Source organism: Opisthocomus hoazin, chromosome 1 (genome assembly GCF_030867145.1).
Source record: "Opisthocomus hoazin isolate bOpiHoa1 chromosome 1, bOpiHoa1.hap1, whole genome shotgun sequence".
In the NCBI taxonomy this organism is placed as follows: Eukaryota; Metazoa; Chordata; class Aves; order Opisthocomiformes; family Opisthocomidae; genus Opisthocomus; species Opisthocomus hoazin.
The window spans coordinates 77,218,074-77,237,440 of NC_134414.1; the positions used below are offsets into that span (position 1 = coordinate 77,218,074).

The 19,367-nt window shown below is 39.5% G+C and overlaps 1 protein-coding gene across 1 annotated transcript in view; it reads right to left on the bottom strand.

Moving 5' to 3' along the window:
• The window catches only part of EIF5B (eukaryotic translation initiation factor 5B), a 38,813-nt gene that overhangs the window by 9,824 nt on the left and 9,622 nt on the right, over positions 1-19,367 (bottom strand). The window contains exons 2-14 of the mRNA XM_075426811.1: positions 14,242-14,367; positions 14,065-14,149; positions 13,012-13,663; positions 12,313-12,533; positions 11,983-12,133; positions 10,363-10,458; positions 9,303-9,389; positions 7,783-7,872; positions 4,609-4,904; positions 3,855-3,962; positions 3,598-3,708; positions 2,697-2,764; positions 1,391-1,532 (exon numbers count right to left, since the gene is read on the bottom strand). Coding sequence (XP_075282926.1) covers positions 1,391-1,532; positions 2,697-2,764; positions 3,598-3,708; positions 3,855-3,962; positions 4,609-4,904; positions 7,783-7,872; positions 9,303-9,389; positions 10,363-10,458; positions 11,983-12,133; positions 12,313-12,533; positions 13,012-13,663; positions 14,065-14,149; positions 14,242-14,367 — 2,233 coding nt within the window. The remainder of the gene's footprint in view (positions 1-1,390; positions 1,533-2,696; positions 2,765-3,597; positions 3,709-3,854; positions 3,963-4,608; positions 4,905-7,782; positions 7,873-9,302; positions 9,390-10,362; positions 10,459-11,982; positions 12,134-12,312; positions 12,534-13,011; positions 13,664-14,064; positions 14,150-14,241; positions 14,368-19,367) is intronic.

Sequence of the window (19,367 nt, forward strand, 5' to 3'; positions counted from 1 at the left end):
TAAAAAAACAGCTGTTTTCAGCAATGAGATAATGGCCTCCTCAGTTCCAATAACCTTCAATCTTAATGACCTGGCAGTGTGTGCTCGCAGCCCAGCAGGCCAACCGTACCCTGGGCTGCATCACAAGCAGTGTGGCCAGCAGGGTCAGGGAGGGGATTCTGCCCCTCTGCTCCACACTACTGAGACCCCACCTGGAGTCCTGCATCCAGCTCTGGAGCCCCCAGCACAGCAAAGACACAGATCTGTTGGAGCAGGTCCAGATGAGGCCACAAAGATGATCAGAGGGCTGGAGCACCTCTGCTATGAGGAAAGGCTGAGAGAGTTGGGGCTGTTCAGCCTGGAGAAGAGAAGGCTGCGGGGAGACCTTATTGCAGCCTTCCAGTACCTGAAGGGGCCTGCAAGAAAGCTGGAGAAGGACTTTTTACAAGGGCATGGAGTGATAGGACAAGGGGTAATGGCTTCAAACAGAAAAAGGGTAGATTGAGATTAGATCTAAGGAAGAAATTCTTTGATATGAGGGTGGTGAGGCACTGGAAGAGGTTGCCCAGAGCAGCTGTGGCTGCCCCCTCCCTGGCAGTGTTCAAGGCCAGGCTGGATGAGGCTTTGAGCAACCTGGTCTAGTGGAAGGTGTCCCTGCCCATGGCAGGGGGGTTGGAACTACGTGATCTTTAACGTCCCTTCCAACCCAAACGATTCTGTGATTTTTTTTTTAAAGTATACTGTAATATTTACACTGCACACAAATACCCTTCTGTAAGGTCTCTGTCAGCATGTCAGATAGCACCCAAAGTCTTTGACGTGTGTAATTTCCTCATTGTAATTCATATAAAACTCAAACAGCCACCATAATTTCTCATGCACAGGATTTCTAAAAAACAGGCTGAAAATAACTGGGTTTATCATCTAATACTGCAGAGCCTGAAATACTTCCCACTGGTGATCAACATATTATTGTTCCATAAACTTAAAAGCCAGCTTGTCTTCAAGTCAAACTAACAAGTATCTATACTAAAATAAAGCAGCAGTTTTCAACATGAAGCTTGTCTTTCAATTTTATCAGAAAATGCATGCAAATCCGTGTAAGTAGGTATAAAAAAACCCCACAACTTAAGTACAGCCTCCAGAAGTGTGAACCATGTACTGAAGTTACATAAGGTAAAGAAACTTATCAGTAAGGACTCTTGAGAAGAACTGACAGATTGTTCTGCAAAGCTCCTTTAAAGCCATTGGGGTATCAAGGACAGGAAAAATGCGACAGAGAGGATCTAAGACCACTGCTTCAGACTTTACACAGACAATTCAAGTTCACGGAAGAAAACATAAAGTTGTCAGATGCCAAATACACTGGTCTAGTAGAAAAACACAGGATTAGAAGAAAAAGCTACCTTACCTTGTTGAGAGCTACTACAAAGGGGCATTTCTTAGATTTCAGCAGATTTATTGATTCAATTGTCTGTGGCTCCAAACCATGCATAATGTCAACTACGAGTATAGCAATATCACAAAGTGAGCTTCCTCGATTTCTTAGATTGCTGTGGCATTGAAAGAAGAAAAAAAAAAAAAAAAAAAAATCAGTCATGTAGCAACAGAATTTTAATAAAAACACCAAATACAATGTCAAACCTATACTGATCATCAAAAAGCTAACCCTGATCAAGTAGTTATTTTTCTCTCAAAAATGTAAACTATATAAAAAAATGCTCAAATCGCACTGTGTAAATTCCATTTAACAGAATATATTAGAGTATGTGTAAGCAAAAGTAAGAAACTATTGTCCTCCCAATAGTTTTCCTGTTATTATACATTTTACAAGTTGGGATATGTTCTGATTTTTTCTGAGTGAGAACTGAGCAGGTTACAGTGAAATACAGAAGTGCAAATTATGAACAGGACTGTTTATTGTACAATACTGCATAAACACTAAGATTATCAGACATCTTTGGTGCCAAACCTGGCTAGAAGATGAAGCGCTCTAAGTGGTACGATGCCAAGGAACTGATTCGAACATTACCATGTGCCCCAAGACCTGGCATTTCAATGCTTGCAGAGGTTTACATTTAAGAATGTCACATCAAAGTCTTAATCCTTCTGTTTGGAGCTTTCACCTGAGCACTACTTCAGTGAGTACAGTTATGCACATCATGTTTTAAACTTAAAAGTTGATTTAGCGGCTTGCCTGCATGCCACTGGTGTTCCCAGACAGCACATAAACTCTGCTAAGAACCAGCTGACTTGTGCAGTCAGTAACTTCCAGCCTTAGGAACTCAGTTACCTGAACTGGGACACTATGAACTGGAGGCTAGGAAACAAGCTTAAATTTTTCGTAGCAGGGTACTTAGGTCACCTGAAATCTTCACCTTTTCTTCTTCAGCTAGCTTCCTACTTCTGTCTTTCCCCTTACACTAACTATCAAGAAAAAAAAGAGTTATTTACATGCTTTTTCAGATATTCATGGCTCAACTGGCATGAAGACACAACATTAATCGGATAAAAGGCCAGTAATCAACCAAATATAAAAAGCACCTGCAAACTGAGCAAATGCACTTATTCCTCTACTTTAACAAAAAAAACACCCACCAAACCTAACGTGAGAAGAAACACACTGTATCAGGCAAAGACTTAGCACTTTGTTAAAAATACAAACAGATGCTTTAGCCATGACTTCTTGGAAGTACTATATTGTGAGAAAACATTACCTGAAAGACTCATGTCCTGGAGTGTCAATTATCAGCATGCCTGGAATTTTTATGTTCTCTCTGTCAAACTAACATTTCAAAATATTAGCCACCTTGTAAAGATTACATAAGAAGAAAAAAACCCTAAACTGATAGCTTTCGCTTCAAAAATCCACATACATATTTTAAGAAAGCCCAGCACCCTCCATAAACCAAAATCAGTCAAAGCTCATTTCATTATTAAAAAAAAAATGCAGCACATTCCCCTAGGTATCGAGGGACTATAAGCTCAGCTAAAATTTGTAAGACAAATTCCCTACAGAGGAAAAAAAAATAGTTCGGGCTAGTGAGATTTATCATCCTTGTCTTGAGCATTTCCTCCTCTCCACTGACTTTACATTTTTAATAAATTGAGTAAAATCTTGGAAAAAGCCATCATTACCAAGGTTTTGCAGTCAGCTGCTGCCGCAAGCAAAATCGGATACAATATCCAAAACAAGCAACACAGAACAGTTACTATTTCTGTAACACAGTCAAATTCATCACCCAGGAACTGGCCCACTTCCAGCACACGCAGTAAAAAGGTAAGTTTTTAACAGAAAAGTTTCAAAAGTCTCAATTTACAACCAAAGCATTGACAAACAAGCACCGTACGTACACGTGTACTGTCCAGAACAGAGTGAGCAGTATTTGTGTATTTTTCTGAAGAAGTGGCAATGAATTAACTGAAACCAAATGTATCAACTGTAACAATGAGGCAGCCCCCCCTTTGTGGGGAAGGACAGGAATTACAAAACAACCAACTCCAATATTAGAGATGGAGGGAAAAGTACATCTGCCCATGTCAGAAAATCTCACGAGGCCTTAACTAGTTTATGTTTCATATCTTTTAAACAACAGTCTTTGAAGTGCTGTAACTTACATTTTTCACCATCTTAGTTTGCTCGTTAATAGCTTCAAGGGGAACATTAGTCGCCCCAATCTGCTGAGTGATACCACCAGCTTCACTGTCCTGTACATGAGTATGGCGGAGCTAAAGACAAAAAAAGACCAGAAATACTTACACGTAAGAGACTAAAGTCATCTCTTTCAGTACACTTCAGTTCTTTCTATCTTCAACCAAAACCACACATACATAAATAAGATTCACAGGCAGTTCCTTCACATCCCACACCTTACCTTATCTAAAATTTTGGTCTTGCCTGTGTCTACGTGCCCCAGGACACAGATAACTGGTGCTCTAAGCTTCTCAGTGTTCATATTTTTGCTGTTTTCAGCTCGTCGTTTCTATGTGAAAGACAAATAAAAATTGTAAGTATAAACCAAAAACCACAGCTCACCTCCTGACTTGATTACATACACAAAACAGAGTTAACTGTGGGACTTCAATTTTCAAGGCGGTTCAAGGTCTGTCACCCCTCTTCTGGCAAAGGAAAGATTCTCAACTAACAGTTAAGTTTTTGTTTCTTTGGGTTTTTTTGGTTTGGTTACAGTCTAGTAGGCTAAGTTATTATATCCACTAACACGTAGCTTTGTTGATGGTGCATTCTGAAGCAACATCTTCGGTAAGGAAACGAGGACATCAGCAGCCACAAAAATGTTGAGCAGTTCAGAAATACATCTTTTAAAAGTCTCAAATATCTACCTGTAAGGGATAAAAGCCTCTTTCTCCAGGAGTGGGAGAGGTGGAGGGGAATGACACTGAAGTGCACGTTTTTGTGATCAAGCTGTCTAAAATCACATATTTAAGCTTCACGCAAAACACAGGTCTTTTTCCTTAATAACCCAATTTCTGGAGCTGCCTAAATGTTAGTCATGACACAGCCATCATCCTGACAAGTATGGTTCCAAGCCCGTTCACTGAACCGAACATTAAGTTGTTTCTTATACAACACAAGAGTCTAGCTGTTGAAATAAAGCTGTATCTCAATACCTCGATCCTCCGTTTAGCTTTGTCATAAGCACGCTCTTCCTTGGTGCGGTCATCATCAGAGTCGTACTCCGAATCGGAGCTAATTTCCTTGCTGGGTTTTTTTTCCATAGCTTGTTTTCCAATAGCTTGGGAGTCCGCCTCTCTCTCATCTGAAGTCTTGTCATCCTCATCTTCACTCCCTTCGCTATCTTCAGATTCTTCACTCTCTTCCTCCTCTTCCTCCTCCTCATCTTCCTCCTCCTCTTCCTCATCCACTTCATTTTGTTCTTTGACTTCAATGTGGACAGGTTTGCTCTCTGTCAAAAAAACAAAATCAAAAGTAAAAATTCTGTACTAAATTCACACTTTTGGGGGAAGAGGGCAACAAAAAAATCAAAGAGAGACTACTACAGAAAAGTGAGGACTAAGAACAGGTTGTTCGTTTCCGAGAGAAGGGCTAGTCAAGATAATTTTTCAACAAAAAAAGTGTTTCATGTTCACAGCTGGTGACTTGCATTTAGAATCCGTGCAAGCAGAGAGATTTTAGTGCGGTGGAAGGAATGATATTATCAGCACACTTACGCTTGACATAATTTGCAAATATTCAGAAAAAGTGACATTCTTTAAAGCTGTGTGCACTTCATAAATGCATGAATGCACTGACACCTTTAAACAGAAAGCCAAAATACTCCAAATTCCACACCATGTGAATTCACTGTATTACTGATCAGGAATGCATATTTAAGCCGAAGTAACAATCAGAACAAATGGTCTCTTCTACATCTTTTAAAATCTCATCTTAAGGTCTTCCTTTACTGTTCAGAGAAGATTCATATTTTTCAGATGAATTCTTCAGTACACAAACAAAAAGAACTATCAAAAAGCAATTTTCTTTCTTTGAAAGCTTCCTATTTATCATACTTGCAAAATCGTAAGAGACAAGCTAATGAACACTTTAAAACCGTGCATTCTCTTCCTCGCAGAGCTGCCAGGAGGCTCACTCTGAGATTAGTTATGTTTCCTTGCTATACTGAAAGTCCATCAGCTTAGTAACACACTAAACCTAATTCCCAGGAAGGCTGCTCTTCTGGATCACATTGGCAGACTCTTCAAATCCAAGCAGCAAGAAGTGGGATGTGACATTCTCCCTAGGACAATGGCGACAGACTAAAACAGACTTTCAAGAAGGTGAGCAGCCCTTCGTACTCCAAGCAGAACAGCCCAGTGCCACAGGAACACACACCTGCGCTAAAGTAAAATCCACACTGCTGTACATATGTCTATAAAGCATAACACTTCAAGGCAAGGGTGCTGGAAGTACAGGGCTGAGCAAGTCAAAAAATCTTGATAAATAGTCTTTGATCTTAAGAAACAGTGAAGACACATCAGGGAAGCGCTAAGAACAGTAATCAATGCAGCTATATGGCCTTCACCACCACTGGAAGAAAACACCTGAGAAGTTATTCCCGCATTCCTGCGCAGCTCTAAATTCCTCAGACACACTGCCATGGGACGCAGACAGAATATGGGCTTTGGCACACGTGCGCAGGAATATTAACGTCCTGACAATTCTTCCATTTCTTCGGCAGCTCCCTCTCAAAGCAGCAGATGAGAGAATGGCTCTAGAACTTACTATAAATGTATATACACAAACCTCCTGTGGTGGTGCAGCCCACTCCCCTGACCCGGCAATCCCAGAACCAGCCAACACTGTATTCTTGCTTGCACTGCAGGAACAGTTAGCTGCTGAGCAGAGAAGCAGGACGACTCAGCTCTCTCCTTGTCCTTGTCCAAGAGCAGTGAGCTGGGCCGATCAGGCGCTCCCTGACCGCACCGGGAACTCCCTACGCCTGGAGTCGCACCCGCCTGGTGAATGTCAGAACTGGACAGTCTGGGTGGTGCTGGAGTTGTGTAGTTGCTGCCTAAAAATCAGGATTGCATCCTGTGGATTGTGACCAGGATGGAAAATTACTGATGCCTGAAGTCAACCATCTTGAGAGGCTATGAACAGCGGTGCTGAGGAAGGCCCTTTGAGCTCTTCTGGTCTGCAGTGCGCTGCGCCCAATAACTGCCTCTGAGTAGGACACCTCCCAGAGTAACTCACCAACCCGGGCTGATCTCCCTGAGAGTCAACCTTCGCCCACTGAGAAATCATTTGCTTTGAAGCGAGCATTGCACTGAACTCAAGGGGAATTTTTATGATTGCGTGCATGTGAGTGAATCAATCCAAAACATAATATTCTATTACTTTGATTGTAATAATAAATTCTTTTTAATCACTCAGTAAAGTTAAAGTTCAACAGTGATTAATAGCTACTAAATTCCTGTGATCCTCCTTCTCTCTTTAAACTGTGAACACACCCTGAATTGCTACTAAGCAGATCCCTTAGACATAAACCGTTGCTGTCTAAGGCTGGGTCTGGATCCAGCCGCACCCAGGCTCCTCTCTGAGCCGGAGTTTAGAAAGCAAGGGGGTCCTTTCTGAACCTGGTGACTCAACAGGAGGCTCTCCCTATCCCTTTACACTTTTCTTCCACTGTATAAATCATTTTCTACTCAAAACTCCCTTTGATTTTGTATTCCACTAATTTAATAAGTAACAGAGTGAACCCTGCCAACAAACTCTGCAAGATCACATTTTCTAAATTTTCAGTAAAATCTTTTCTTGCAAAGCATTTGAGTGATCACTTAAGCGCCCTAACCACTCACCTGCGACACCTTCACACCCTCTTAGTCCCTCACTTGTTTGAGAACTTTTCTCAAAAGCACTCTCCTAGATGTTGCCAGATTTGTGTAGTAAAACTATTACAGCTTCAGAATGACTACTACAGAAATACAGTATCAGGTAAAACACTTCCCTAGACTCCCAGAGGTGGTTTAAACACACATTAAGAGGAGAGGATTTTTACTCCCATAAAAACAAACAAAAAACCAAAATCCAACTGATATATTTTAGGCGATAACTGCACACGAGTATGTCCAAAGTGTCTTCCTGAGCAGTATTTGTGCAGTTTCTGAAAGCTCTGCCTTGGAGAAGAGGATCTTATATATATTTTTATCACACTTGCCTCACAATTCATCTAATGGAGCAGGAGGAGAATCTAAATACAGTATTGTTTTCTACAGAAACAAAGAACTTGGGCCAAAGAAACCTCTTACTCAGAAAAAGCATCCATTTAGTATTTACATGCCCACCTTTCTCTCCATCTTCATCACTAACCATAGCTTCCCAGTCATCCAAACCCGCATCTTCTGTTTCTTCTTCTTCCTCCTTCTCTTCTGAAACTAAGAAATCCAACATTAAAGGAAAAGAAAGAAACAGCCCAACAACACACATTGCAACAACACAGCATTTTTAGATGCCACTTCCTCTGATTTATTGACAACTGCAGCTTACAAGTTTGGTGCTAGCATAATTCTACTAAATTCTCTCCATGTTCTCTAAATGAAAAATGCTGCACACTTAAGTAATGTTCAGTTTTCTCCACCAATCTTATAGCACTAGCATCTTTGCCTAGCAAAACATATTTTTGGAAGACATAGCTAAAATACTCATTCGGTTCCTGTTTGCATATCACGCAAGTGCCTGCATAATCCACACCAGACAAACCTCTATCACAACCACATTCCTTGAAAGGAGCTGCCCAATTACCAGTTAGCCATGTGTAACAAAGTGACAGAGAAACAAGTAAACAAGTTGGGCTAGGGCATAAATTTTAATTAGTGGGAAAATAACAAATTGTCTATGAAAAGTGCTATTTCAGGACTCCAGGTGCCTTAGCATAATTATACTATGGATTCCAGAAGCATTAAATATATTAATTCCAGCAGTAATTCAGTCAGATATATAAAGAGACTGCAGCTCTTAGTCACAGACAAATGGAAAAATGCAAACTTATAACCTTCTCCAAGAGAGGCATTAAGCAATATATATGTTGCAGCACATAGTGTCATGAAATTTCAGCTCTGAAACGAAGAGTATGTTCCAGACTGTTAGAATATTAACTGGGAAATAATGTTCTGCCAGTGAGTCCTTCTCTTTTACAGCAATAGAATTGCTCCTTCAAGAGGTAAGTCAAGCCAGAATTAGAGTACACATTCAGCTTTGTTTTCAAAAAGCTGGAAGTTTTGTCAGTATCTGTCTGACTTAAGGATAAGGGTAAAAATGAAACAGTTTCCTTGCTGAGGAAGGAGTCCAGCACAATGCAACTTTGCCAAAACAAGTACTGTGTGTAGGCAAAAATCAGGGCAACAATCATTTGCTAGGTTGATACTCAGCTATGCATATCCACCGCGTTCAGCACTCCTGAAAGCAAAACAATTGGAATCAAGAATACAACCACTGTGAACATTGCAGTATCAATACCAGCAGCAGCATAATTCCCCCCTACCCCCGCCTAAGCACTGACAAAACAGCCTTTTAGAAAGCAAACAAAAAGTCAAGGGACTTAATCATAAGACACTGAATGCGCTTATTTGAGATTGTTGCCTAAGCCAGTTGACTACTGGAGTTCATCCAGAATAAGGGACCTCTACAGTCTCATTTTGAGGCTTCATGCCTTTTTATTCTGTAAAATTCCATCAGTTCCCCCCTTAGGAGAAGAAAAAAAACCATCAACTAATTCAAGAAAGGATGGCCACTCAGCCCCCATTCAACAAGGTATGATACCTACCATGCAGTACTTATTACATGGTTTATTAACATTACTACTAACCTGGCTCTACCGGAAGAGGAGTCTCCTCTTTTACTGGTGTTTCCAGTTCTACAACATCTTCAGCTGGTGAAGTTACCTCCACACTTTCTGAAAGTGCAAACAAGCAAATTGGTTGCTATTTTCTTCCAAAGTGCAAGCCAACTTACTTAGACATAGTGCTTCACATTTAAGTTCTACTCAAGTTCTGATGTTAGAAGTAAACAAAATCTGAATTTATTAATACCAAACTAACTGAACTCCCACTTACTAAGCTAAAATAAAGGCACAGCATGTGAAGTAATACTAATGAACTACCCATTCTTGCTCTACTGTTCCATATAAAAAAATAAAAATCACTGATACAATTCAGATCAGCACTGTTCGCCATTTGTTATACACACTCCTTCTTCAGTGATAAGTAGCAACACAACTCATTAAATGTAAAAAAATCAACCAAATAAAAAATATGCAATGGGTTTTTTGTTTTGTTTAATGTAAGAAACAGTCTCAAAAAAGAGCCACAGTATCCCCACAGTAAAGCCATGAAGCACAAAAGTAAAAAATTCTGGCACATTCAATCTATGCCTAACTAGTGCAATAAACTCTAAGCTTTCAAAAATGCAAACTCACGCCCTGGCAAACAAATTGTGTCCAACTTAAAATTACTAGAACTAGGATCAATTCCCTTTCATTCCTGGGACATCAGCTCAGACTTAATTACAAGACATTATTACTTACACTACATTGTATTTAACCTACATATGCACACAAAGCATTCAGTCTCACATTTATAAAAGGCCATTACATTCTGTAAGTCTCCAACATTTAGAAACTCTAAAGAAAACACCTAGGCTAGGAAAAAAAATATAGTCAAGTGGACTGTAAAACAAAGCATTAAGTGAGCAGTCTTCGAAACGACTTTAGGATCCTAACGCATCAGCACCTGCATGTTGGGGTAGGGGCATCAAACAAACCTCACAAGCACCCTGAGGTGCAATTAGTTTAGGATTGGCTGATTTATTCCACAAACACTTCCGGAAATGTGACTAATCTATTAAGTATTCCTATATGCAAACCACACCTTCTTTATTTTCTGGCTGCTGCTGCTTCTTTTTCTTTTTGTCTTCATATATTGGCCTCTTCTTTGGCACAGAGTCTTTGGATGGCACTTCAACACCTGCAAAACAATAATTGTTAGGAAGAAAATCCAGGTGATTAATTACGAAACATAAGCTTTGGTTTAAATTGACAACAAGTTTTCCAGAATTGCAAGGTGAGAGAAGGAAGAGAGTGGAAGGAAGAGGTTCAGTGCATAGGTTATCTTTTTAAAAAGTCTGATTTTCAAAAGCTGCAAAACTTGAGCAAAGTATAGTTCTTCTGATACTCTGAATGCTCTCGAAAATCAGTTAGATTACTAATGGGGGAAAAAAACAAACAAAAAAACAATCTGATCCTAAGACTCCAGGTTTGAAGCTATCACATACTCACATAGGATTTTATGAACACGCATATCTCAAGTTTAACAAGTATATGTCAATTTAAAGTCTGCTATGCTAAAACTCAGTATCTGTCTGCCAGTCATCCTAGTTCCAATCTGGAGCAGTTAAGAGGCACAACTCTTCTTCAAAGTTTAAGTTTGTTCAGTAGATAGTATTTTCCCTCCTGCTCAGTGTTGGGGTTTTTTTTGTTTGGTTGGGTTTTTTTTTAACAACATAGAAGTTTCTAGGTATTAAAACAATGCCAGGTTCAATTCATAGTCTTTATCTTCACCTCACCAAGAAGACAACACTAACGTTGGAAGAGATTCAATTAAAAACAGAAGTTTGGTGCAAAGACAAATTAATAATTTAATTACTGTTGCACCTTCTGAAACACTCAAAATTCCTTCAGGTACTGTATGATTTACAGTGTAGATGTGACAAAAGTCCAGTTGTGGCAGCACACAAACAGAAGGATTCTAATAACTACAGCAACGAGTGAAGAGAAATGGCCTTTGTGTATGTTTAAGAGCTCCAAACACTTTACTGGCTACAGAGATTCCTACCCTTACACATCCACCTACCAGTAAAACGTCAGTGTTCCCTACAAGTACAAAAAGAAGCACACTTAGGCATTAATTTCTTTCCTTAGCCACCAGCTACCACGAACAAAGTAGGACATGGGCTTACAATGCAATGAAGTAAGTGTATTCAATGTAACGGAAACAGACTATATTTGACAGAAAAGCAAGAAAGCTCCTATATACCCTTTTCCTGCGGCAAAGGGGATAACATAGTATTCCCATGGACTAGCTAACTTGAGGCAAAACAATGCACTTGCTTAAACGAGTACATGAATTAATCCAAGAGGATCCAGACCACTGGTCTTACAAGACCGACTGCACAGCCCACCTGCTTTTCCTGGCGTTTGGACTAAGCAATGGAAAGAAGTGATTTTTCCCAAGTTCCATAATAACATCTTTAAACCACAAGTGGAGTGTATTAAAAAAGCTGAATATTTAAAGTGTAAGATGAAAATACACAGATGTTTAAACCTAATTAAGAAAACGGAGGAGGCCACACACTGCCTTCCTTGACAGCAGAGCAGCTTTACATGGAATTACTCCGTATTTGCCCTCATAGCTCCAGACAGAAAAACCATACAGAGAGCAGTAAAGGGTATGATTTCTATTATTGTTATTATTTTCAACTGTACCGCTTACCCTGAGCTTGGAGTAGCTTAAGAGTAGCCTCTGCTCTGGCTCTGGCTTCTCGTTGACTTTTTGTTAGAAGTTTTCCCTCCTTCTTCAAACGCTCCTTCCTCTCTTTTTCCTTCTGTTTCTTTCTTTCCTTCCTCTCTTGCTCTAGTCGTTCCTAGAAAAAGGTTAAAAAACATGCAGAACTTTTAAAGCATGCTTTACACAAAAGCTGGCCAAGTGTATAATCTATTGATGAGAAACATGTTAAGGACTAATCTACCAGCTGCATCAACAAGGGTACAGGTTAAGATCACCCTCTCCCTTATTCTGTCCTCAGAGTAAGATGCACGGTACCTCCTCTTTGCGCTTTGCTTCTAGTTCCTCCAGTCGTCTTATGCGTTCTTCCTCCTCTCTTTTTGCCCTTTCCTCCTCCTCTTTCATCTTAGCCAAGGCTTCTTGCATAGCTTTAACCGTGGCTTTACTGGGACCCTTTTTCTTCTCTTTCTCTTTTTCTTCTTTCTCACCTTTCTTTTTCTTCTTGTCTTTTTTCTTTTTGTCCCCCTCATTGTCATCAGCTACAGAAGGAAGAGGCATACATTCAGAGCGCCCAGAAATTTTAAAGATACTCTAAATACAATTAATGTTGCAAATATGATAAATAACACCAAATGAGGAACATTCTGACTGGCTACTACATAAGCACTTCATAATGAAAAAATAAAACTGTCTCTGAAGTTACACAGTCAGGGCCTGAAGGCTTAAAGTAACAGAATAACTAGGAAGTGAAAAAATGTTTGCAATACAGAACTGTAAGCACATAGTGTAAACGGAATTCGCCATCTGGCTTTTGTTTTCCCATGCACCTGAACAAACTACAGGCCAGAAAAAACAGCCACATGTGAGCCAACACAACAAGGCAGGCAAGGCCACCAAATGTCTAGTATTCCCAATTCAGAATAAAGCAACAAATCATCCTTGCTGCCTGCCAACTCTTTGGCCTTCTTACAAACACCATAGTTTTTAAATTACAGTATTGGAAGCCATGTTACAAACCCTCTGCTCCTGCAGGAGTCTCTCCTTTTTCCCCAGGGCCAGGAGCTGCCAGGACTTCAGAAGAAGCCTTCTCTTCAGCTTTTTTTGAAGCTTCCCTTCGCTTTGCTGGTTCTTTACCACCTTCTAATTCTTCCTTCTCTTTCTGCTTCCTCAGTTTGGCTTTTTCTTCCTCACGTTTTTTCCTTTCACGTTCTTTTTTTTCCGCCTTCTTCTGAGCCACTGTTTTTACTTTGAATGAAGGTGGTTCTTCATCATCCCCACTTTCAGCAGCAGGAGTGGACTTTGGTTTTTGGGTTTTCTTTCGTCCTTTTCTAGATTGGGAGACTTCATCTGACTCATCACCACTCTCACCTGTAGATACTGCCCCTGCACGCTCTTTGCTTTTCTTAATGTTAGTTTCATCTTCTTCTGACAGATCATGCTTTTTATTTGACTTCTGATTTTTCCCTTTGCCTTTCTTAAGCTGCGTCTCATGATCATCATCATCACTGCCAGAAAGCATGTCTTGTTTTGCTTTCTGAGTTTTTTTGGATTTTTTATCTTTATCTTCCACTTCCTCGCTGTCATAGTCATTTTCCAGATTGGCTTTTTTACTCTTTCCTTTCCTTTTTTTATCTTGTTTTGATAAGCTTTCTTCATTGTCATTTTCAACCTGGTAATTAAACAATTAAATAATCAGCCACGAAAAATGACTTGCTATTGTGAGCTAAGTCATTGAGAGATGTCAAGAAAAACTTCTCTTATTGAAGACAAAGTTTGAAAGCAATAACTATTCCTGATGAGTATACTATACCTCAGCCCACAATTCAAATTTATTCTGATTGGCTTTGACTAATTAACAGCAGGAAGACATGGCTTCTGGTCAATTCTTTCACAACTGACATTTACTATGAAAATATGATCAATGTGTATTAAAAATACACACTAGCTGCCAAGTTCCACATAGGATCTCCAGCTACACTGCAACACTAGAACTTTTCTGGGACTGAGGTGTCTCATATTCCAACTATATGCTATTATTATTAACTAGCCCACCTCCCTCTCGGTGTTCACCTTTCCTGTAGGAGGTTCCCTGTCAACTTTCCCTCCTTGTGCCTCTATTGACAGTTCTTCCAGCTCCTTCAGGATATCATCTTCACTAAAATAAGAAAGAAGTTATGATACTTAAGTAACTGAGTTTTTGTATAATGAAATAACATAACACAGAAAAAAAAAAAACAACAAACTTACTCAAAATCCTGTTTCTTCTTCTCTTTTTTCTTTTTGCCTTTGGATTTCTGAGGCTCTTGCTCTTTTGCAGCTCCTGCACCTTCTATCTCAGCAGCAAGGGCATCAATATCAATATCATCTTTTGCACTAAAATGCAAAAGGAAAGCAGGGTTATCAAGAGTTCAAACATTAAGTTTACATAAGTAGAAGCCATTGGCATAAAACAAAAGCTTCACAATGTAAAATCAATGATTAAACAGAAGTAATGCATGGGCAGAAACACATTAAACAAACCATTATGCACTACTATCTTACTACATGACAGAATAGAAAAACCTTCACACTGCTGTCTGCTGGAAGGGAGGTGGAAGAGTTAAACATGTTCTGTTCTTGCAACACTGACTTTAAAAGTTTAGATGCGAAATTTGATAAAACTTCTTGGAAGAATGTAACTAGACTGTCTCACCTTGTTCCTCCAAAAGATAAACTGCTTAGCCCTTCAAATCACAGCCTGTGTTGCTGCTAGAAAAGCAGCCCCCACAACAAAAGTCCAAATACGAAGCACAAATGGAAGAAATCTTGCAATTTAGCAACGGGGAAATTCTATTAAGCAGCACTTTACCTGCTCCTTTAAACACCCTTTAGCAAACAAAAAAAGCTACAGTATTTTTATTTAGCAATTAAGTGGAAGTTCTTCACAGCTTCTAATTTATGCTAACAGTTGCCCATGCTTTGCCATCAGACTGAAAAGTATTATTTTTATCTTTCAAGAAAAGAAGTCACATGGAGCAAAACAGTTCAGCCCCGAGCCAGACTCTAAAGCAGATCATAAAAAAATACCAATGCAGTTGGCAAGCAATCATCCCCACCACTTGTCTTAGTATTACCTCTCCTGGGCCTGAAGAAAGCCAAAAGAAGTTTCACTAAGCATTTGAAATACACATCCTTCCTCATTAGATCTCAATATATCAAGTTTCTCTTTCAAAAGCATTTTCTTTTCTTGCTATAACTTCTCATCTGCAGCTTTGCAGAAGTGGCTTTTCTCCTGTCCTTTATCAATAGTTGTAGTTCAGATGCACCTTCTTCTTGACTCATACCACGAGAATTGAGCAAAACCTAAGCCAAGCGTCCAGAGGTTTTTCCACCTAATCATGCTCACAGCAATTGTAAGAAAGGAGAATTTCCCTGCTTCACACTTAGAACTTTGGTACTCAGACCAAACCTGGTCTATTAAAGTAGTAAAAATTAGGATGCTACTTTTATCACAGCGTGCAGTTTCAAAAACCATTTAATCAATACGCTATTAATATCTCATCTAACTCCCTCTTAGATACGTGGGCAGAAAACTGTTAGTTTCACAATTTCACTGTCTCAATTATCACCACCCATTTAGGGCAAATCAGTCAGGCAAAGGCTAATCCACCAAATACCAAAATCTATATCCCGAAAATAATGGAACTAAATTTCTTCCAAAATCAAGACCTCCATGATAACAGCAAATTCTAAACTAACAGAGCTTCAGACTTGCCAAGTTATAGACACAGAAGTTAAATATCAATAGAAAACCAAGTATTAATTATTCCTTTAAAGACTCTGAAATTCAGTAAGTCTAAGTTGTATTTCCCTTTGCAAGGGGAGAGGGCTGACAGAATCATTTTACAAGTTTAAAGTGAATGCTGACATTCACAAACCCATTTTATCCCAAATATTTGGCATAACCAAGTCAACACTGTCTATATGTGTAAATAGCACAAGTAAGCAACAATACACTTCCTTTTTTCAAAGTCCAAGATTGATTTTTTTTTTAAGATCTTAAATTTTCTTTTATATAGACTGAACAAACCAAATGAAAAGCAACACAATGAAACACCTCATTGTGCAGCATCTTTATTACCAAAGATACTTACTTTCAGACAAAGGAAGAAAAAACAGGCCTTGAATACACCTCGTAGTACCACCTATGTGCTGACCTGATAAGTAACACATTTCTCAAAGAAATGTAACTCTCAAATACTTAATGAAAGATTTCTAAACCAATCCCTACCTCCCTCAAAAGGAAAGAATAACCTTTTGGCCATTTCCACTTTAAGAACAGCTGACTGGATGTTTCAGCAATTTAAAAGCTGTTTTTATGAGCGGTTTAACTGGTTGTGCACCAAGGGTAGCATAGACAGCTGAAATAAAAATGTCAACAATCATCCCTACACCTAGAGTTAAAGCCCTAATATCACGTTAGGTCTATTACATCTAGGCCTACACATAGGCCCTCACATTTCTTTTTGCATTAAGTGTGGCATATCAGTTTATTAAGCACATTTGCTTACCTCCTTCTATTCTAGGAGTTAATGGAGGAGACTAAATCAAATCCAAGCTTGAAATAGTTTGAAGAGACCAAAATACAAGCTCCACCGCTACTTCTTCCATGGCTGTACTGCTCCCACTACTACAGGATCTTAACCACATGGCTGTACACATATTAGAGTGCCAAGCCTTTAAACAGCTTATATTTTACATGGATATTCTCAAGGCTGACTTTTCACTTTGCAACCTTGCAGAAAGCTATGATAACTGTAAATGTAACAAATGTAACATGTAGGGGATGTTATCACTTCAGGTGGTCAGAAACAAGTCTTGGTTCTTTGTGAATAATTGGGATGGTTGCAAGACAAGGGACTCCTGAATAATCCCTTTAGGCGTCTGGGCCTTGGAAGAACAGGTATGCAAACTACAGAGATAAGGAGGCTGTAGGATAATCTGAAGACCCCTGCCGAGAGACGCCAAACAAACATGTGCGATGGACATTACCATATATTAATGAATTCTTGGAAAAGGCATTACTATGATAAACATTTCTTGGAAATGTAATGAATATGTATGTTAACATAGCATAAATACCTAGTAACTGTGTCTCTTCGGTGCACACGTTTGGAGGAGAGATCCCCCGTGTGCCCGGCGCCGCAATAAAGAATACCTGCTTAATAGTCTGCCAACTATTGAGTCTTCAATTCCGGCTTTTCACGGCATCAGCTATGTCCAAACATAAAACACACCGGGTTTTATGCTGCTAGTAAACAGGATCCCTATGGTATCTTATGTTTTCCAGGACATAGGCTTTAAGACAGTGGGGGTTTATTTGGTTTTAAATCAACTTATTTTAACCGAACCTTGAAGAAGAAAGCTTCTTTGTGGAAAACATCTCCCAAATCAAACACTGAAAAAAACTAATTAACAGACATTGAGGTTTAACACCCACCAGCAAGAACAGTTTAGGAATAATAATGAAGACTCTCCAGCTGTCACACTAGTGGCATAAATATAGTATGAGAGCCTTTCCAACGTTGGCCTCCACTGCTTAACAGTCAGTTGTTTCCAAGAAATCTACACTTTCCACTATATTTCCATTTACTAAGAAGGCACACGGCAAGGTTCAAACATTTGAGCCTCAATGAAGTAAAATTATGCTCTTATATATACAGCTACATATACAGTTGTAATTCTTAAGAACTGTAAAGCAAGACTATCATTGGAAAACCAAGGAATAATGGAAGCCAATATTTTAATTAAGAGTTTATTTCCATAATGACCTTGAATTTCCTTACCTTTTAAAACTGTAACAATATTCCACTAGGATTTCATAATAAAAGCAAGTTGAAAAGAAGACTGGGAAGGTGCCTTTCCTCTCTTCCGGGGAAATTTTTGTGTCATAAGGAACCCCCCACACTTAGATAGACAACAATAGAGCTTCTTTCTTATTGGCATTGGAAGATACACCTAGGAACTGTTTCAAGCAGTCCCCAAACACATGTTTTTGAAACCCAAACACTCTCACAGTAACCTCCTCCTCCAAGTCCTCCAAAAGGTCTCAACACAGCCTCTCCTGCCCCTCCACTCAGCCTTTACAAGGGTCCTAACCCCAACTCTAAGAGCGCCTGATATAGGAACTTCAAAGCACCAGTATGCACAAACAGTTTTCAATTCTGACCTCAAATGGCTTTTGCATAAAGATTTTAAATACCAATTTCACAGCCTCACTACCTTAGGCCTTTCAAGCTCATAATGCTCTGGACTCAAAGGCGGCTTGCTGTTGACCAGGTTCACACACCAAGATAACGCCATGTTTCCCCAGCACAACAGGCTCAAAGAGATCTGGAAAGCATGACACAGAAAGCAAAATGCCACTGCACTACTAAGAAGGGGTTATTTCCCTCATTTTCTTTTGTCTGTCTAAGAAGTGAAGCCTGAGTCACCTTTCTTACTCACACACTTTTGATTCCTGCCTCTATTTTTGCTGCCAGATATGAAAACAGTTCTGATATTGCTAAAACAGCATTTCAACGCACTAAATTACAGCAAGAGTTAGGTGTGTGTACTTCACTCACAAACCTAAACAAGCAATTTTCACAACACTAAACGGCTGCAGACATTCCTCCTTGGAAGTCTGTGTCTAATACAGGGCAAAACTATGCAGTGGGAGAAAACACAGCAGTCAGGCTAATGAAAGCAGATGGCAGTAACCCATAACAAGTATGCAGAGATCACCACATCTCAGATGCCAAGCAAAAGTATTTTTCTTTAGAAATCACTGATAAAAAGCGTTCTACATTTCCCCCATGCAATTTCACTGTCTTCTGCCATTTAAGCAGGATTTGAGCAATGTAAGACTTCAAAATACTCCAAAGCATTTTAAAAGTAACACACAGAAACACATAATTTATACTGAAAAATATTGACCTTAGTGCCCTAGAAAGGGCATTACAAATTCATCTGTTGCCCAAAAGGGTTCCAGTACCAGTTGTCTGCATAAACTGCTGAAAAACCTGCATTACACAGGGAAAGATATTTATGAGTAGATTCCTGAATACTCACTGTCTCACTAGTTAAATGCTGTGCTAGCACACCGTTCTGTACCAAACCAGGATCATCCCAAGTAAGTGTCTGGAGATTTTTTAAGACAGGCATGGGCAGCAAAGGAAATTCAACAACATCTCATGCAATCAAAGCATCAAATCAAGCCAGTAACAGAAAGCGACAGTCCGAGACACAACCTAAGCTACTTGTGTTACATGTTCAGCAAAACCAGTGACAAACAAAGCTACAATCCCAAATCCTGCCTATGAGCGAAAGCACGAAACATTTTCAGTGTATTA